The 15478-nt window shown below is 48.9% G+C and overlaps 1 protein-coding gene across 6 annotated transcripts in view; it reads left to right on the top strand.

Moving 5' to 3' along the window:
- The window catches only part of LOC139264555 (contactin-associated protein-like 2), a 2534539-nt gene that overhangs the window by 2243441 nt on the left and 275620 nt on the right, over window positions 1–15478 (top strand). For all 6 annotated transcript variants that reach the window (XM_070881196.1, XM_070881199.1, XM_070881197.1 and 3 more), the window contains one exon: window positions 5514–5750. In XM_070881196.1, coding sequence (XP_070737297.1) covers window positions 5514–5750 — 237 coding nt within the window. The remainder of the gene's footprint in view (window positions 1–5513; window positions 5751–15478) is intronic.

Genomic DNA, 15478 nt, shown 5'->3' with positions numbered 1-15478 from the left:
ATAGCCTCTCAAAGGCATCTTGGCTCATCACTGACTGGCTCGCTTCCGTGTCCACTTCCATGAAGACTGGAACGCTGTTTATTTCGACTTCCATCTTTACTGGAGGACAATCGGTGATGCAGGTATACACTCCATACACTTCTTCTTGGGGCTGAGCTGCCTCTCTGGCCAAATCATCATACTCCCCGCTGGATTCAAAGTCATCTACCGACTCCTCTGCTAGACGTTGAGTCGTATTTCTTTTACACATGCGCTGGAGGTGGCCCTTCGTGTTACAGGCTTTGCATACATACTCAGCAAACCAACACTGGTGAGCCCTATGGTTTATTCCGCAACGCCAGCATGGTGCTATTTGATTAGCACCTCTCGGCGGACTCTGAGTTGTGGAACCCTGAGGTCTGTGCTCTCTGCCCTGGGCAGAGTCACATTCTACAGCCTTGCCTGTGAAAGGTACCATTCTGTGTATAGTAATTGCCGGGTTTGAGTCCACAGGATGAATAATTTGCTTGGTGCTGCAGGTTGAGGTCATGAACGCCTGACTGATGCTGATGGCCTTCTGCAGGTTGACTGTGGTGTCGGCAGGAGGCCCTCGTGGCAAATTCCCATAATGAAGGTGTCTTGCAATGCTTTGTTGAGGTGCATGCCGAAATCACATGGTGCCGCAAGTCTCCTGAGATCGGCAGCATATTTTGCAATCTCTTGGCCCTTGGGTCTGCAGTGAGTGTAGAATCTGTGCCTGGCCGTGAGGATGCTCTGTTTTGGTTTTAGTTGGTCGTGAATTAGTTCACGACCAACTCATCGTATGTCTTATCCTTGGCCTTCGTAGGTGTCAGCAAGTCCCTGACAAGGCGGTAGACCTCGGGCCCACAACTGATCAGTAGTATAGCCTTGTGCTTCTCCGCCAATGTGTCCGTCCCCCCTGCCAGGTCGTTTGCCAGGAAATATTGCTCAAGCCTTTCTGTGAAGGCATCCCATCATCCTCTGCGAAGTCTTTTAGTGTGCCAGAGGTAGCCATAATCGCGTGAAAGTCCGTATTCTCATCGACAGTTGTTATGTCTGTAATGCACTTATGAATAACTCCATGAGGCAATGTGTTGTACTCAGACGGTAGTGACCTTGGTCCTTTATTCGTAACTCCAGAGTGAGGCACAAGCATGCTGGGCAGCCTTTTATTCTGGGTCCTGCACACCTATGTAGATGACCCTCAGGTCTCCCACCACAGTGCCCTCTGGTGGACAGCCTATGCCACAGGCGCAGGAAATCTCGGTCTCCAGCAGTTGCACCCTCTAGTGGTGCCAGCATAGTATATACACAGTGTAAACCTTATTGATAGTACATCAGGTAACAAGTCTCCATCTAATGCAACTATACAGTGACTACACAGAGAGTATATCTATAGTCTGCATATATAACAGGGTTGGTTGCCTGCCCCCCCTCCCCCCCCAATCACACCTCTGTTAAAACCAGAATTGAGTGGGTTGGAGGCAGGTTTTGTCGAGATTCCGTTTTTTAATATTTTAACCTTCCACCTGACCCCCAACCCATCCATTTTTTGGGCGGTTAACATTCCCCCCATGATCTGGACACGGAGAGCATATCAGAAAATTTGGTGCACACTGCCCAATTTTCCAGTCATTTAAAATAATCTCAGCTGCAGTTCTCCCCACCAGAAGTATGAAATCGGAAGCTTAACCCTTCTAATCCTTCCGATAGGACAGCAATAACTTCTCTAACCAGCTGCAAGATAAATGATTAACTCCACTTCCCTTCCTGAAAGTCACTGCAACTGAATTACCTAAAGACACTATTATACTTTTAACAGCACTATTACTTCAGTCACCAAACACCACAGCAACTTCCCCCAAACCTATCATCATTACGCCTGAATGTAAACATAAATAAGAAAGTTGCATGCAGGCTGATGATATGATGATATTGCTGTGTTCCTGTTGACATGGTTCTCCTGTGACAATTCTGAACTGAAAATTCACTGCACTCTGTCAACTCAAGTCGTCTTTATTTAGGCATCTTGTATATGGCACTGCATAATGCATCATTGATGATCATGACTATACCACAACTAAAAATGTAATTCAGTTGAAGTGTTGTGTTTAGTGTGGTTTTTACTTTGTAAATGAAATGTTTTAAATAGTCCAGGAAGTGAAACAATCTATATTTTTCCAAACACAAACTCTACTGGTTACAAGCTGATGAAGATGCTGAAAGCCACAGCCTCTCATTATGGTTGAACCTAAACCTTAAAATACTGCATATTAACCAATTATTTGCATAAAGGATACAGCCTAATAGGATTATACCGAAGTAAATGCCAGCAGGAATAGTAATCCATATGAAAAAGTAATTTAAAGTACGTAAACTGAAAAAATAAAGGTTTCAACTGATTCACAAAATCGGTTGATTTATGCTAATGAATGAATTCCAAATGCAAAACAGTTCTTTTTTTTTACTTTTTACTGACTGAACATTTGAAAAAGGAAGAACAATTCAAAGAGTAAAGGGTCGAAATTGCCCCTTCCAATAAGGCCTGTGACCACGTGAAAGTGGTGGCCACGGTGCGGCGCGGAATGCCCGCCGACTCTCCACGGAGGAGCCACCATTTTGGAAATTGCCCTTCCTCAAGAGTGGAGCGGAGTTCAGGACCGCTTCGCTCGTTTTCCCACTGCGGTGTGCACACGCCAACCCCTTACCATCTGGTGGGGACCCCCTCATGAAATTGCCCTTGCGAAATTGCCCCTTACCCAAAATTGCCCTGCGGGAGCGGCCCTGCAGCTGGTCGGTGCCTCCGACAGCTTTTTCTGTCAGTGCACTCTGTGTGAAATGGCAGAGCACAGCCACCCTTAAAGGGAAGGGCACACTGCCGCGGCCGCCATGTTATTTCTTTTTGTCGGCCGACTGCCAGGTCGGCCCAACAATTATGCCCCCCAGTTTGGCCGGGCTGCCAACAGGAAGCCTGGCACCCCCTCTTGGATGCCAGGCCGCTGGCACAGCCGAAACCCTCCCAGGTGGTCCAGTGGTTGCCACTGAAGTGGCTGCAGAGTTCGTAGCAACGCTCCTCGTTAACTGATGGGGAGAGATGTTGTGATGCGTCAGCATGATGCGGCCCAACCTGGCGTCGTGGCTACGGTTCTTATTGAAAGGGGCAATTTTGGCCCCTTGGTCTTTTACATATAAGGCCAAAAATTGTGGCCTCGCCGGGTCCATACAATGTGCAGACGGACTCGGCGAGGCCTCGCAAAAGCCGGTTTTCAGGGCGCAATGCACATGTGCTGCAAACTGGCTTTTCCAATCTGTCAAGATTTCTCCGTATAGATCCTCCACATTCCCGGGAGAAGTACATCAGCATGGGAGAGATTGGGCTATTTTCCCAACTCATGCCCAGCAAATGTTCTTCACACTTTTACGCCTGGTAAAAGCAGGCGCATAGCTTGCTTTTACCAGCGTAACACTTTTAAAGCATATACAAATTACATTTAATCACTCATTTTTTATTAAAAATCCTGCCCGTTAAGGCAAGTTTATTTTTAACCTTATTAAAACACATTGGGGCCGAAGTTGCCCCTCTCCTTAAGGCCTGTTACCACTGTAAATCTGCGACCATATTACGCAGTGGAGTGGCCGCCGACTTTTGGTGGAATGGCCGCTGATAGTCCTTCTGAGGTTTCCCGGCGGTGCTCCGATCCCCCCCTACTGCTCCGCTGCTGCCGATCCATTTTAAATGTGTCATCACCCTACACACCGCTGATCTACACCCACCCTAATCCCCCCCAACGGCGACATTTCCCTCTGAAAATCTTCAGCTCACCCGGCGGTGCCAAACCCTGTTTTTTTCCCAGTGGTCCAGTGAAGCAGTGGCCTTTTGCAAGGGGTGCAACCGCTGCCGCCATGCTTTTTTTTGTCGGCCGACTGCCATGTCGGCCTGACAATTATGCCACCGGGTTTGGCCGGGCGCCAACAGGCAGCACGTCCAGCATGTACATATGTACATGAAAGACATCTCCCCGTGCACTGCACAACGAATCTAGACCTCTGACCAGAATCGTACATTCTTCCAGGACCACCAGTTACTTTCGTAGATTTTTTTCAGTTCGGAGGCGTTCGTACGAAGGAAGCCTCCAGCCGCAATTTTCCCCCCATTATGTGAGTGCCCAGGGTTGATGGGGTGTGCTGTTTGTGGATGTGCATTTAAAGAGCCCTGTATAAAAATAGCACCATTTTGAGGATCATTCTGAAACTTGTTTTTGTTTCCTTTCTGTTGCCATTTAGTTGTTCAGCAGGCTTTGTATCAAGTGTCCTGGCATGAATATTTTGTTTTGGTACAGGAAGAGGATTAATGGAGAAATGGTAGGCTGGTCAGGTTGCACCAGAGGCAGATTGTGCTCACCTGCCAGTATTCTCCCACCCACATTTACAGGCAAAGAACACTTACCTCGCAATGTCCATGTAGAATAGCCTACCAGATACAGAACTGCAGACACCTGTGCCATAAATTTTGGCAGAGGTAGTGGCAATAATGGTCAGATGCGCCTTCAGGTCCTCTTCCTCCTCCTTCCAGGATATTGTTATATGGGCAATGGGAATGGTAACCAGGGCCAGCCTTCCTGGTAGCACTTCATTCTGTACCACCTCAACTTTACTACCCATCAAACGGGGTGAAGAATTGCACCACTCCATCACTTGGTCACAGACTTGGTTCCACATTTATTGTGCTAGCCTTTGGGTTTTGCCAGACATGTTTGAAACCCAAACAGCCTTTGCAAAGGCTGAAATGTACAGTAAAATTATTAGCAGCCTTTGTAAACACTATCGACATTGGCTTGGTGGTTGCACTCGCCTCTGAGTTCGAATGTCATGGGTTTAAATTCCACTCTGGAACTTGAGCGCATAATCTAGGCAGGCACTTCAATGTAGTACTGAGGGAGCATGAATTGTCAGAGCAATTCATCCAGCAAGTTCCAATCAGGTACCCATGATGGGTCCAGGGGTTCAATTGCAACTCCGCAAGTGAAGTTGATCTGCTAAATCAGCAGCAGCTTACTAACGGTCAGGTGAATGCCAATAACAACTAACATCTGATCTGAAAATCTACCTCATCATATCTTAGAGTTTTGATGGTGTTAATAATATATGTATAAGTTTATGCAATTGGTCTTAATGTTAGGGGTTATTTTCACTTGCAGCTTTATGGCGAACAAACAAAAAGTGAATTTGCAACCAGAGTCCATTTAATAGCCATGCAGAAAAATATATGAGCACAAAATTTTAAGTCTGTGCTGTCTTTAGTCCATTCCATCCATTTTATATAATTGTTAAATGGTTTTGTATTTTGGTGACTTTATTGTTCGTTTTATATTTGATTAATGCTTTAAATGTGCAGGGGCCCCAAGGAGAACAGTAATGATAGTGGGCTTCCACCTTTATGTTCATAAAATACATAATCTCTGTCTCATTCAATTCTTGCTTCATTTTACTCATTCAATATTATTTGTTCACAGGAGCTGCAGGAGGGCAGCGGGGTTATCTTGGATGTATCCGGTCTTTGAGGATGAATGGTGTCACCCTCGACCTTGAGGAGAGAGCAACAATTACTCCAGGGGTGAAACCTGGCTGCTCAGGCCATTGTACCAGTTACGGCATGTACTGTCGAAATGGAGGAAAGTGTGTGGAAAAGTACAATGGCTACTCATGTGACTGCATGCAGACTGCATATGATGGTCCCTTCTGTACTAAAGGTATGGCCCGAACTCTCAGAGATTTTTAGTATTGAAGTATGGGCTAGCTCCATTGACTATGAATTGTCAAAAAAAAAATCTAGCCCATTTATATACTGAAACAGAGCAATCTATTTGGGAATCAGGTAGGCTAATATTTACCTTCTTGATAGTATAACAGAATATGCATTTTTTTTAAAGTAAAGCAAAATCATTGTAAGTAACATATTGGATTTTAAAATAGAGATGACTCAGTCGGTTAACAGGACGGGCAGCTGAATGGCAGATGCAATTTAATGTAGGAAAATATAAAGTACCTGTAATATAATTTGAAGGTAAGAATTATGGGCCCAAGTTTCCACATGATTCGCGCCTGATTTTTAGGAGCAACTGGTGGAGAACGGACTATTTTAGAAATCGCAATTCTCCACATTTTTTTTTCTGCAGTTCTAGTCAGGTAGAACAGTTCTAGTTTAGAACAGAATTTTTTCTTCAAAAGGGGGCGTGTACGGCCACTGACGCCTGATTTGAAAGTTTCCACAGTGAAAATGTACTCCAAACTAAAGTAGAATGGAGCCAGTGAAGATTTTTGTAGAACTGAAAAAACCTGTTCTACACATTAAAAAATCAGGCGCAGGTTACAAATTAGGCGCCCAGAACGAGGTGGGGGGGAGGGAACTCATTAAATTCTACAATAAATCCTTATTTATACTTCTACAAATATTATACAAATAAATGCAACCTGAATAAACATTTATAAGCCAAGAAAAGATTAAATAAACCATCTTCCTACCTGTGTGAAAGTGCTTCAGCCAGGGAGAATTCTGCAGCCGTTCGTACCGCTGAGCGGGAGGGGGAGAGAGAGAGAGAGAGAGGGAGGGAGGGAGAGAGAGAGGGAGGGAGGGAGAGAGAAAGAGGGGGGGGAGGGAGAGAGAGAGAGGGGGGGAGGGAGAGAGAGAGAGAGAGGGGAGGGGAGGGAGGGAGGGAGAGAGAGGGGGGGAGGGAGGGAGAGAGAGAGAGGGGATGGTGGGAGAGGGGAGGGTGGGAGAGGGGGGGAGGGAGGAGGGGAGGGGGAGAGAGAGGGGGAGGGAGAGGGGAGGGAGGGGAGGGAGGGAGAGGGAGCGAGGGAGAGAGAGCGAGGGAGGGGGAGAGAGGGGGGGAGGGAGGGGGAGAGAGGGAGGGAGGGAGGGAGTGGGGAGAGAGGAGTGAGGGAGGTGGGAGAGAGGGAGGGAGGGAGGGGGGGAGAGAGAGAGGGAGGGAGGGGGGAGAGAGGGAGGGAGGGAGGGGGGAGAGAGGGAGTGAGGGAGGGGGGAGAGAGAGAGGGAGGGAGGGGGGAGAGAGAGAGGGAGGGAGGGGGGAGAGAGGGAGGGAGGGGGGAGAGAGAGAGAGAGGGAGGGAGGGGAGAGAGAGAGAGGGAGGGAGGGGGGAGAGACAGAGGGAGGGGAGAGAGAGAGAGGAAGGGAGGGGGGAGAGACAGAGGGAGGGGGGGAGAGAGAGAGAGAGAGAGAGGGGGGAGAGAGGGAGGGAGGGGAGAGAGAGAGAGAGGGAGGGGGAGAGAGAGAGGGAGGGGGGAGAGAGAGAGAGGGAGGGAGGGGGAGAGAGAGAGAGGGAGGGAGGGGGGAGAGAGAGAGGGAGGGAGGGGGGAGAGAGAGAGGGAGGGAGGGGGAGAAAGAGAGGGAGGGAGGGGGTGGAGAGAGAGGGGAGAGAGAGAGAGAGAGGGAGGGAGGGGGTGGAGAGAGAGGGGGGGAGAGAGCGAGGGAGGGAGGGGGGGAGAGAGAGAGGGAGGGAGGGAGAGAGGGAGGGAGGAAGAGGGAGAGGGGGAGGAGGGGGAGAGGGGGAGAGAGAGAGGGAGGGGGAGAGAGAGAGGGAGGGAGGGGGAGAGAGAGAGAGGGAGGGGGGAGAGAGAGGGAGGGGGGAGAGAGAGAGAAGGGGAGGGGGGAGAGAGAGAGAGAGGGAGGGGGAGGAAAGAGAGGGAGGTTGGGAGAGAGAGGAGGGGGGAGAGAGAGAGAGAGAGGGAGGGGGAGAGAGAGAGAGAGAGGGAGGGGGGGGGAGAGAGAGAGAGAGGGAGGGGGGAGAGAGAGAGGGGGGAGAGAGATAGAGAGGGGGGGAGAGAGAGGAGAGAGGAGGGGGAGAGAGGGAGGGAGGGGGAGAGAGAGAGGGAGGGAGGGGGGAGAGGGAGGGAGAGAGAGGGGGGGAGGGAGGGGGAAAGAGAGGGGGGAGGGAGGGAGAGAGGGGGGGGAGGGAGAAAGAGGGGGGGAGGGAGGGAGAGAGAGAAGGGAGGGAGGGGGAGGGGGAGAGAGAGAGAGAGGAGGGAGGGAGGGGAGGAGGGAGAGGGGAGGGAGGGAGGGAGGGAGAGAGAGGGGGCGGGGGCGGGGGGGGAGCGGGTGTCGGTCTCGGGGCGGGGGGGGGAGCGGGTGTCGGGTTGAGGCGGGGGGGGTGGAGCAGGTGTCGGGGCGGGGGGGGAGCGTGTCTCGGGGCGGGGAGGGGAGCGGGTGTCGGGTCGGGTCTGGTCGGCGGCGGGGGGGGGGTACCCGGTGTCGGGTCTTGTCGGGGGCGGGGAGCAGGAGCTGGCCGTGGGAGGAGCCTTATTCACGCAGCCTCAGTGAGGCCATTCAGCCAGGGCTAGGGGCTGCGTGCTTCGGGCCCCTCCCACTCAGTTCGACGCCTGGAGCTACTGCACTTGCGTGCCGACTGTAGCGCGCATGTGCAGAGGTCCCGGCACTGTTTTCAGCGCAGGGACCTGGCTCCGCCCCCCCCACAGCTCGTGCTGGCTGTGCCGAGGGCCAGAGGACCTGCAGATAGGTGGAGAATACCAAGGATTTTTTTAGGCGCCGTTTTAGGTGCAAAAAACGGGCGCCCAGCTCGGAGGGGCGCCCGTTTTCTTTCTTGTGGAAACTTGGGCCCAGAGTATGGGAATACTTCGTAAATGCTAAGATTTTAAATGGAATATAAAAGCAGTGGGGCCTTAGTGTTCAATGTGCAGGTCATAAAAGGTGGAAAGGGAAGTAGAGAATGCCATTGATTCCTTGGTTTTGTACTTGGAGGCATAGAATACAAAGCAAGGAGTTAATCTTGAACTTAGTTTGGCCACCATTCATAGGGTTTTGAGCATGTCATTATGGGAAGGATATAAAAGTAATTCAGAAAATGCAACCTAGATTCACTACAACAACAAAAAATATGGAGCGTCTTTAATGTAATTAAATGTCCGAGAATGTTACCAGGAAAGAGAGGTTGCAGCTATAAAAGAGACTTTTTTCCACTCAAGTTGAGAAAGTTAAGTGGTGAGCAGATAGAGGCTTTCAAGATTATGTATAAAGTTATGATAAGTTAAATAGTGATGGATTGTTGCCACTGGTGAGCAAGATAGTAATCAGAGAGCACACATTTAAGATAATCGCTAGAAGAATTAAAGGGGAGGTTAGAAAAAAATGTCTTCAGACATCAGTTGATTAGAATGTGGAATTCTCTATCACAATTCATTGTTGAAGTAGAGTCCATAAATTATTTTGAAAGAGAATTACTTGTTTGAAAAAAGAGTAATATTAAAGGTTGTGGACAGTAAGCAGGGGAGTATGATTAGGTGAGATAACTCATGTGTAGAAAAAGATCAGAATAGACTTGATGGGCCAAATGGCTTGTTTCTGTGATTTAACATTATATAATTCTATTCCCTCATTTCAGTTTTATCATAGTTTTCCTTTAACTTAGCAGAAAAGTAATGTACCTGTTAAGAAATGCAGAGAAGTGTTCAAATCACTGCAATGTATCATTGAAGATTTTGTTCTGGTCACACCAGATGTATGATCATAATTCAAACATATTTTAACTAAAGCTATTCTCTGTAAATATGCTTTGGGGAGTCGTACTGTAGAACCAAGCTTGACACATACATTTGGAACCTAGCTAGATAGTTGTTCCCTTAGGTGCAGATAGAAATGTTACTCTGCCTGTAACTGTTAAATCCTTGCACTGTACTTCAACACATAATAGACAGTCATTACCTTGCTGATTTCTTGCAAGTCAGTGACTGCTATCTAAATAGTCGAGCCAGAGACCACAAAGTTTAAAATTGCCGCATAATGAGGTGAAACCTCACTTAAGTGATGTTTAATTCATTGCAATAAAAATGATTCATTGATTCATTATCTCTGCCACAAACATTAACTAAAAATATATTGTGCAAGCAAAACACGAAACAGAAAGTTGATTTAATAGTCCATTTGTAGTACCTTACTTGACAATAGGAAAATTGTGTGAAAATATGGGGAACAATCTCCATTTCCTTATAAGTTAACGCTTCTTTTAACAATGACCTTGCCTATCCTCATCACTGTTACTTTCTCCAAACCTTACAATCCTCTGAGAATTCTACGTTCCTCCAACTTTAGCCTCTTGAGCATCCCCCCACTCCTTTCGCCCCAGCACTGATGATCATGCCTTCAACCATTTCGGCCCTAAACTATGGACTTCCCTTCCTCAATCTCTCTGCTTCTCCACCTCTCTCTCCGCCTTTAAGCCTCAGCTTAAATCCCACTATTTTGACTAAGCTTTTAGTCACCCTTCCTAACATCTACACTTTGACTCAACATCGATTTTTGTCTGCTTATATTTCTGTGAAATACCTTGGGAAGTTTTTCTATATTGAAGGTGCAATATAACCGACAGGTTGTTGCTGTTGAGATGGGTGCAGAAACATAGAACCAATGCAATAAAACAATTCTTTTTACGTGAAAACATCATCTTCCCATATGCCTTCCATCACTGCTACAAAAGCAAAATACTGCGGATGCTGGAAATCTAAAATCTAAACAGAAAATGCTGGAAAGACTCAGCAGACCAGGCAGCATCTGTGGAGAGAGAAACAGAGTTAACGTTTCAGGCCAGTGACCTTTCGTCAACTGGAAAGTGTTACAGATGTAAAAGGTTTTAAGTAAGCATAGAGGCAGGGGAAGGAGGGTGGGTGGGGGGTGGTGAGGAAAGAATGAAAGAGAAGGGCTGGGATAGGTCGGAAAGCAGGAGAGATTAAATGAACAGCAGAATCATGAGCAACAGCAGCTGTCTGACAAAATGGGAGCAGTGGTTATGATCTGAAATTGTCGAACGCGATGTTGAGTCCAGAAAGCTGTAAGGTGCCTAAATTGAAAGATGAGGAGCTGTTCCTCAAGCTTCCATTGAGTTTCATTGGAACAGCAGACCAAGAAAGGAGAGGTCAAAGTAGGAGTGGGACGGAGAATTAAAATAGCAAGCAACTGGAAGCTCAGGGTCACGCTTGAGGACAGGATGGAGGTGTTCAGCAAAGCAGTCACCCAATCTGCGTTTGGTCCCCCCAATGTAGAGAAGACCGCATCGTCAGCAGCGAATACAGTAGACTAAATTGCAAGAAGTACAAGTAAATTTCTGTTTCACCTGGAAGTAGTGTTTGGGGTCCTGGACGGTGGGAACTGAGGAGGTGAAAGAGCAGATGTTGCATCTCATACTTGCATGGGAAGGTGCCAACGGAGGGGGAGGGAGTGTTAGGGGTGATGGAAGAGTGGACCAGGGTGTCACGGAGGGAACAATCCTTTCAGAATGCTGAAAAGGGAGGGGAGGGAAAGATGTGTTTGGTGGTGGCATTGCGCTGGAGGTGCTGGAAATGGTGGAGGATGATCCATTGAATATGAAGGCTGGTGGCGTGGAAGATGAGGAAAGGGGAGAGGGCAGAAGTGCTGGAAATAGGACGGACTCAGTCGAGGGCCCTATCAACCAAGGTGGAGGGGAATCCTCAGTTGAGGAAAAAGAAAGACATATCGGAAGCACTGGTGTGGAAGGGTGGCATCGTCAGAACAGATGCAACGGAGATAGAAAAACTGGGAGAATGGAATAGAGTCCTTACAGGAAGTAGGGTGGGAGGAAGTGTAATCAAGGTAGCTGTGGGAGTCACCGAGCTTACAGTAGACATTGGTTGACAGCTTATCCTCAGAAACAGAGATAGAGAAGTCGAGGAAGGAAAGGGAAGAGTCATAGATGGGCCATGTAAAGGTGAGGGAGGAGTGGAAATTTGATGCAAAGTTGATGAAATTTTCCAGCTCGGGGCGAGAGCAGGAAGTGACACCAATATAGTCTTCAATGTATTGGAAAAAGAGGTGAGGGAGAGGACCTGAGTAGGCCTGGAATAAAGAATGTTCCACACATCCCACAAAAAGGCAGGCATGGCCAGGACTCATACAGGTTCTCATCGTGATGCATTTTATTTGGAGGAAGTGAGAGGAGTCAAAGAAGAAGTTGTTCAATGTGAGAACTATTATGTTCCTAACACAAATGAGACTGCACACAGGGAGGTTAAAGGAACAGTGACCTCAGTCTTTATTAAGACACTCCAGAGTGAGGAACAGGCCTTAGGGGCCGGCTTATATACAGTACTCCCAAGGGATGCTGGGATCCCTTGGGACTTCAGGGGATGCGCTCCCTGGTGGTGGAACATGGGAGTGCATGCTTTACAGATACACAACATCATTCCCCCCCAAAGTCCAAGTGAAAACTATTTACAAGGTGAAGCGGTCGGGAGCCTTTCTTTCCCTGGTGGATCGCCTCGGTACAAATGTCTGTTCTGGTGTGTTGGCTGTGCCCTCACTGGGCTGGCGTGTTGTTGGCCTGCAGGGCTGCTGGGTGAGCTTGGCCTTGTTGGGCTGTTGGGCATGATGGGTTCAATTTCCTGGTCCAGGGTGGTGTCGTTGATCCTTTGGGTGTGTGTTGTGGGCTCGAAAAAGGTGGTGTCTGCTGTGGGTTGTTCAGGGCAGTCTGTGAACCGCAGCCTCATTTGGTCCAGGTGCATTCTGCAAATTTGTCCATTGTCTCGTTTGACTACAAACACCCTGCTCCCTTATTTAGCTATCACCGTGCCCACGATCCACTTGGGACCATGTCCATAGTTTAGCACATAAACAGGGTCATTCAGATCAATTTCCCGTGACGCAGTGGCGCGACCATCGTTTACATTTTGATGCTGCCGTCTGCTCTCTACCTGATCATGCAGGTTGGGGTGAACCAGCGAGAGTCTGGTTTTAAGTGTCCTTTTCATGAGTAGCTCAGCTGGGGGCACCCCTGTAAGCGAGTGGGGTCTCGTGCGGTAGCTGAGCAGTATTCGGGACAGGCGGGTTTGGAGTGAGCCTTCTGTGACTCGTTTAAGGCTCTGTTTGATTGTTTGTACTGCCCGCTCTGCCTGCCCATTGGAGGCTGGTTTAAACGGGGCCGAGGTGACATGTTTGATCCATTGCAGGTCATGAATTCTTTAAATTCGGCACTGGTGAAACATGGCCCGTTGTCACTGACCAGTATGTCAGGCATGCTGTGTATGGCAAACATGGCCCTCAGGCTTTCAATGGTGGCGGTGGCGGTGCTTCCCGACATTATTTCACATTCAATCCATTTTGAAAAAGCATCCACCACCACCAGGAACATTTTACCGAGAAACGGGCCCGCAAAATCGACATGGATCCTCGTTTCATGGTCTGGAGGGCCAGGACCACAAACCTATGGTGCCTCTCTGGGCGCGTTGCTCAACTGAACACACACGCTGCATTGCCGTACACAGGACTCTAAGTCAGAGTCGATACCGGGCCACCAGACGTGGGATCTGGCTATCGCTTTCATCATTACTATACCCGGGTGTATGCTGCAGAGATCCAAGATGAACCTTTCCCTGCCCTTTTTGGGTAGCACTACGTGGTTACTCCACAACAGGCAGTCTGCCTGAATGGACAGCTCATCCTTTCGCCGCTGGAACGGCTTGATTAGCTTTGCATTTCAACGGGGATGCTGGCCCAGCTCCCATGCAGTACACAGTTTTTGACTAGGGACAGCAGGGGATCTTGGCTGGTCCAAGTCCAAATCTGTCGAGCCATGACAGATGATTTATCATTTTCAAACGCTTCCATGATCATCAACAAGTCTGCGGGCTGCACCACCATCAACAAGTTTGCAGGCTGCACCATTTCCACCCCCGTGGTGGGCAGTGGTAGCCGACTGAAAGCATCTGCACAGTTCTCGGTGCCTGGCCTGTGGCGGATGTTATAGTTATACGCTGATAGCGCAAGTGCCCACCTTTGTATACGCGCTGAGGCATTAGTATTTTTCCCCTTGTTTTCAGCGAACAGGGATATGAGGGGCTTGTGATCGGTTTCCAGCTCAAATTTGAGGCCAAACAGGTACTGATGCATTTTCTTTACCCTGAACACACATGCTAATGCCTCTTCCTCAATCGTGCTGTTGGCCCTCTCAGCCTTCGACAAGCTCCTGGAGGCATAGGTGACAGGTTGCAATGATCCGCGACGTTAGCTTGTTGTAATACACACCCGACTCCATACGACGACGCATCACATGCTAGCACAAGTCTGTTACACGGCTTATACAATACAAGCAGCTTGTTGGAGCATAAAATGTTTCTGGCTTTCTCAAAAGCAATTACTTGCTTTTTTCCCCATACCCAGTTCTCACCTTTACGCAATAACACATGTAGGGGCTCTAAGAGCGCTCTTAACCCCGGGAGGAAGTTACCAAACTAGTTGAGGAGTCCTAGGAACGACCGCAGCTCTGTGACATTCTGTGGCCTGGGCGCTTTCTTCATAGCCTCTGTCTTGGCGTCTGTGGGCCGAATGCCATCCATCTTGATCTTTCTCCCCAAAAACTCCACTTCTGTTGCCATGAAGACGCATTTCGACCGCTTAAGCCGCAGCCCTATGCGATCCAGTCGCTAGAGGACCTCCTCCAGGTTTTGTAAGTGCTCGACGGTGTCCCGACCCGTGACCAATATGTCGTCCTGAAAAACCACTGTGCGTGGTACCGACTTGAGTAGGCTCTACATGTTTCTCTGGAAGATCGCTGTAGCCGATCGAATTCCAAACAGGCATCTGTTGTAGATGAACAGTCCCTTGTGCATGTTGATGCAGGTGAGGCCCTTCGAAGACTCCTCCAGCTCCTGCGTCATGTAGGCCAAAGTCAGGTCAAGCTTGGTGAACGTTTTGCCTCCTGCCAGTGTCGCAAATAGGTCGTCTGCCTTAGGTAGCGGGTATTGGTCCTGTAGCGAGAAACGATTAATAGTTACTTTATAATTGACGCAAATCCTGACCGTACTATCCACTTTTGAGTACTGGAACAATCGGGCTGGCCCACTCGCTGAATTCCACTGGGGAGATGATGCCCTCGCATTGCAGCCTGTCCAGCTCGATTTCCACTTTCTCCCTCATCATGTGAGGTACCGCTCCCGCCTTGTGGTGAATGGGTCGTGCCTCTGGGACCAAGTGGATCCGCACCTTAGCCCCGGAAAAGTTTCCAATGTCTGGCTCAAAAAGGGAAGGAAATTTGTTGAGAACCTGGGTGCATGAGGCCTCATCAACATGTGATAGCGCTCCGATGTCATCCCAGTTCCAGCGGATTTTGCCCAGCCAGCTCCTTCCAAGCAGTGTGGTGCTATCGCCCGGGGCAATCCAGAGTGGCAGTTTGTGCACCGTGCCCTTGGCGCTGCCCAGGACAGTGATGAGCTCTTTGGTGTACATTCTCAGTTTCATGTGGATGGGGCTCAGGGCTGGTCTGAGTGCCTTGTTGCACCACAGCATCTCAAACATCGTTTTATTCATGATGGACAGGCTATCCTGATTGGGGATGGCGGTGTAGAGAGACTGGACATCCATGGTGAAAAGGAGATGGTTAGGTCCTGGAAACTGTAAAAGTAGCAGAAGGCATCGTCAGAGTCGTGGATGTAGGTCGTAAGA

This window comes from Pristiophorus japonicus, chromosome 5 (assembly GCF_044704955.1).
Source record: "Pristiophorus japonicus isolate sPriJap1 chromosome 5, sPriJap1.hap1, whole genome shotgun sequence".
NCBI classification, from domain to species: domain Eukaryota; kingdom Metazoa; phylum Chordata; class Chondrichthyes; family Pristiophoridae; genus Pristiophorus; species Pristiophorus japonicus.
The sequence above is the reverse complement of the archived record's forward strand: the minus strand, read 5'-3'. Positions and strand labels throughout refer to the sequence as shown.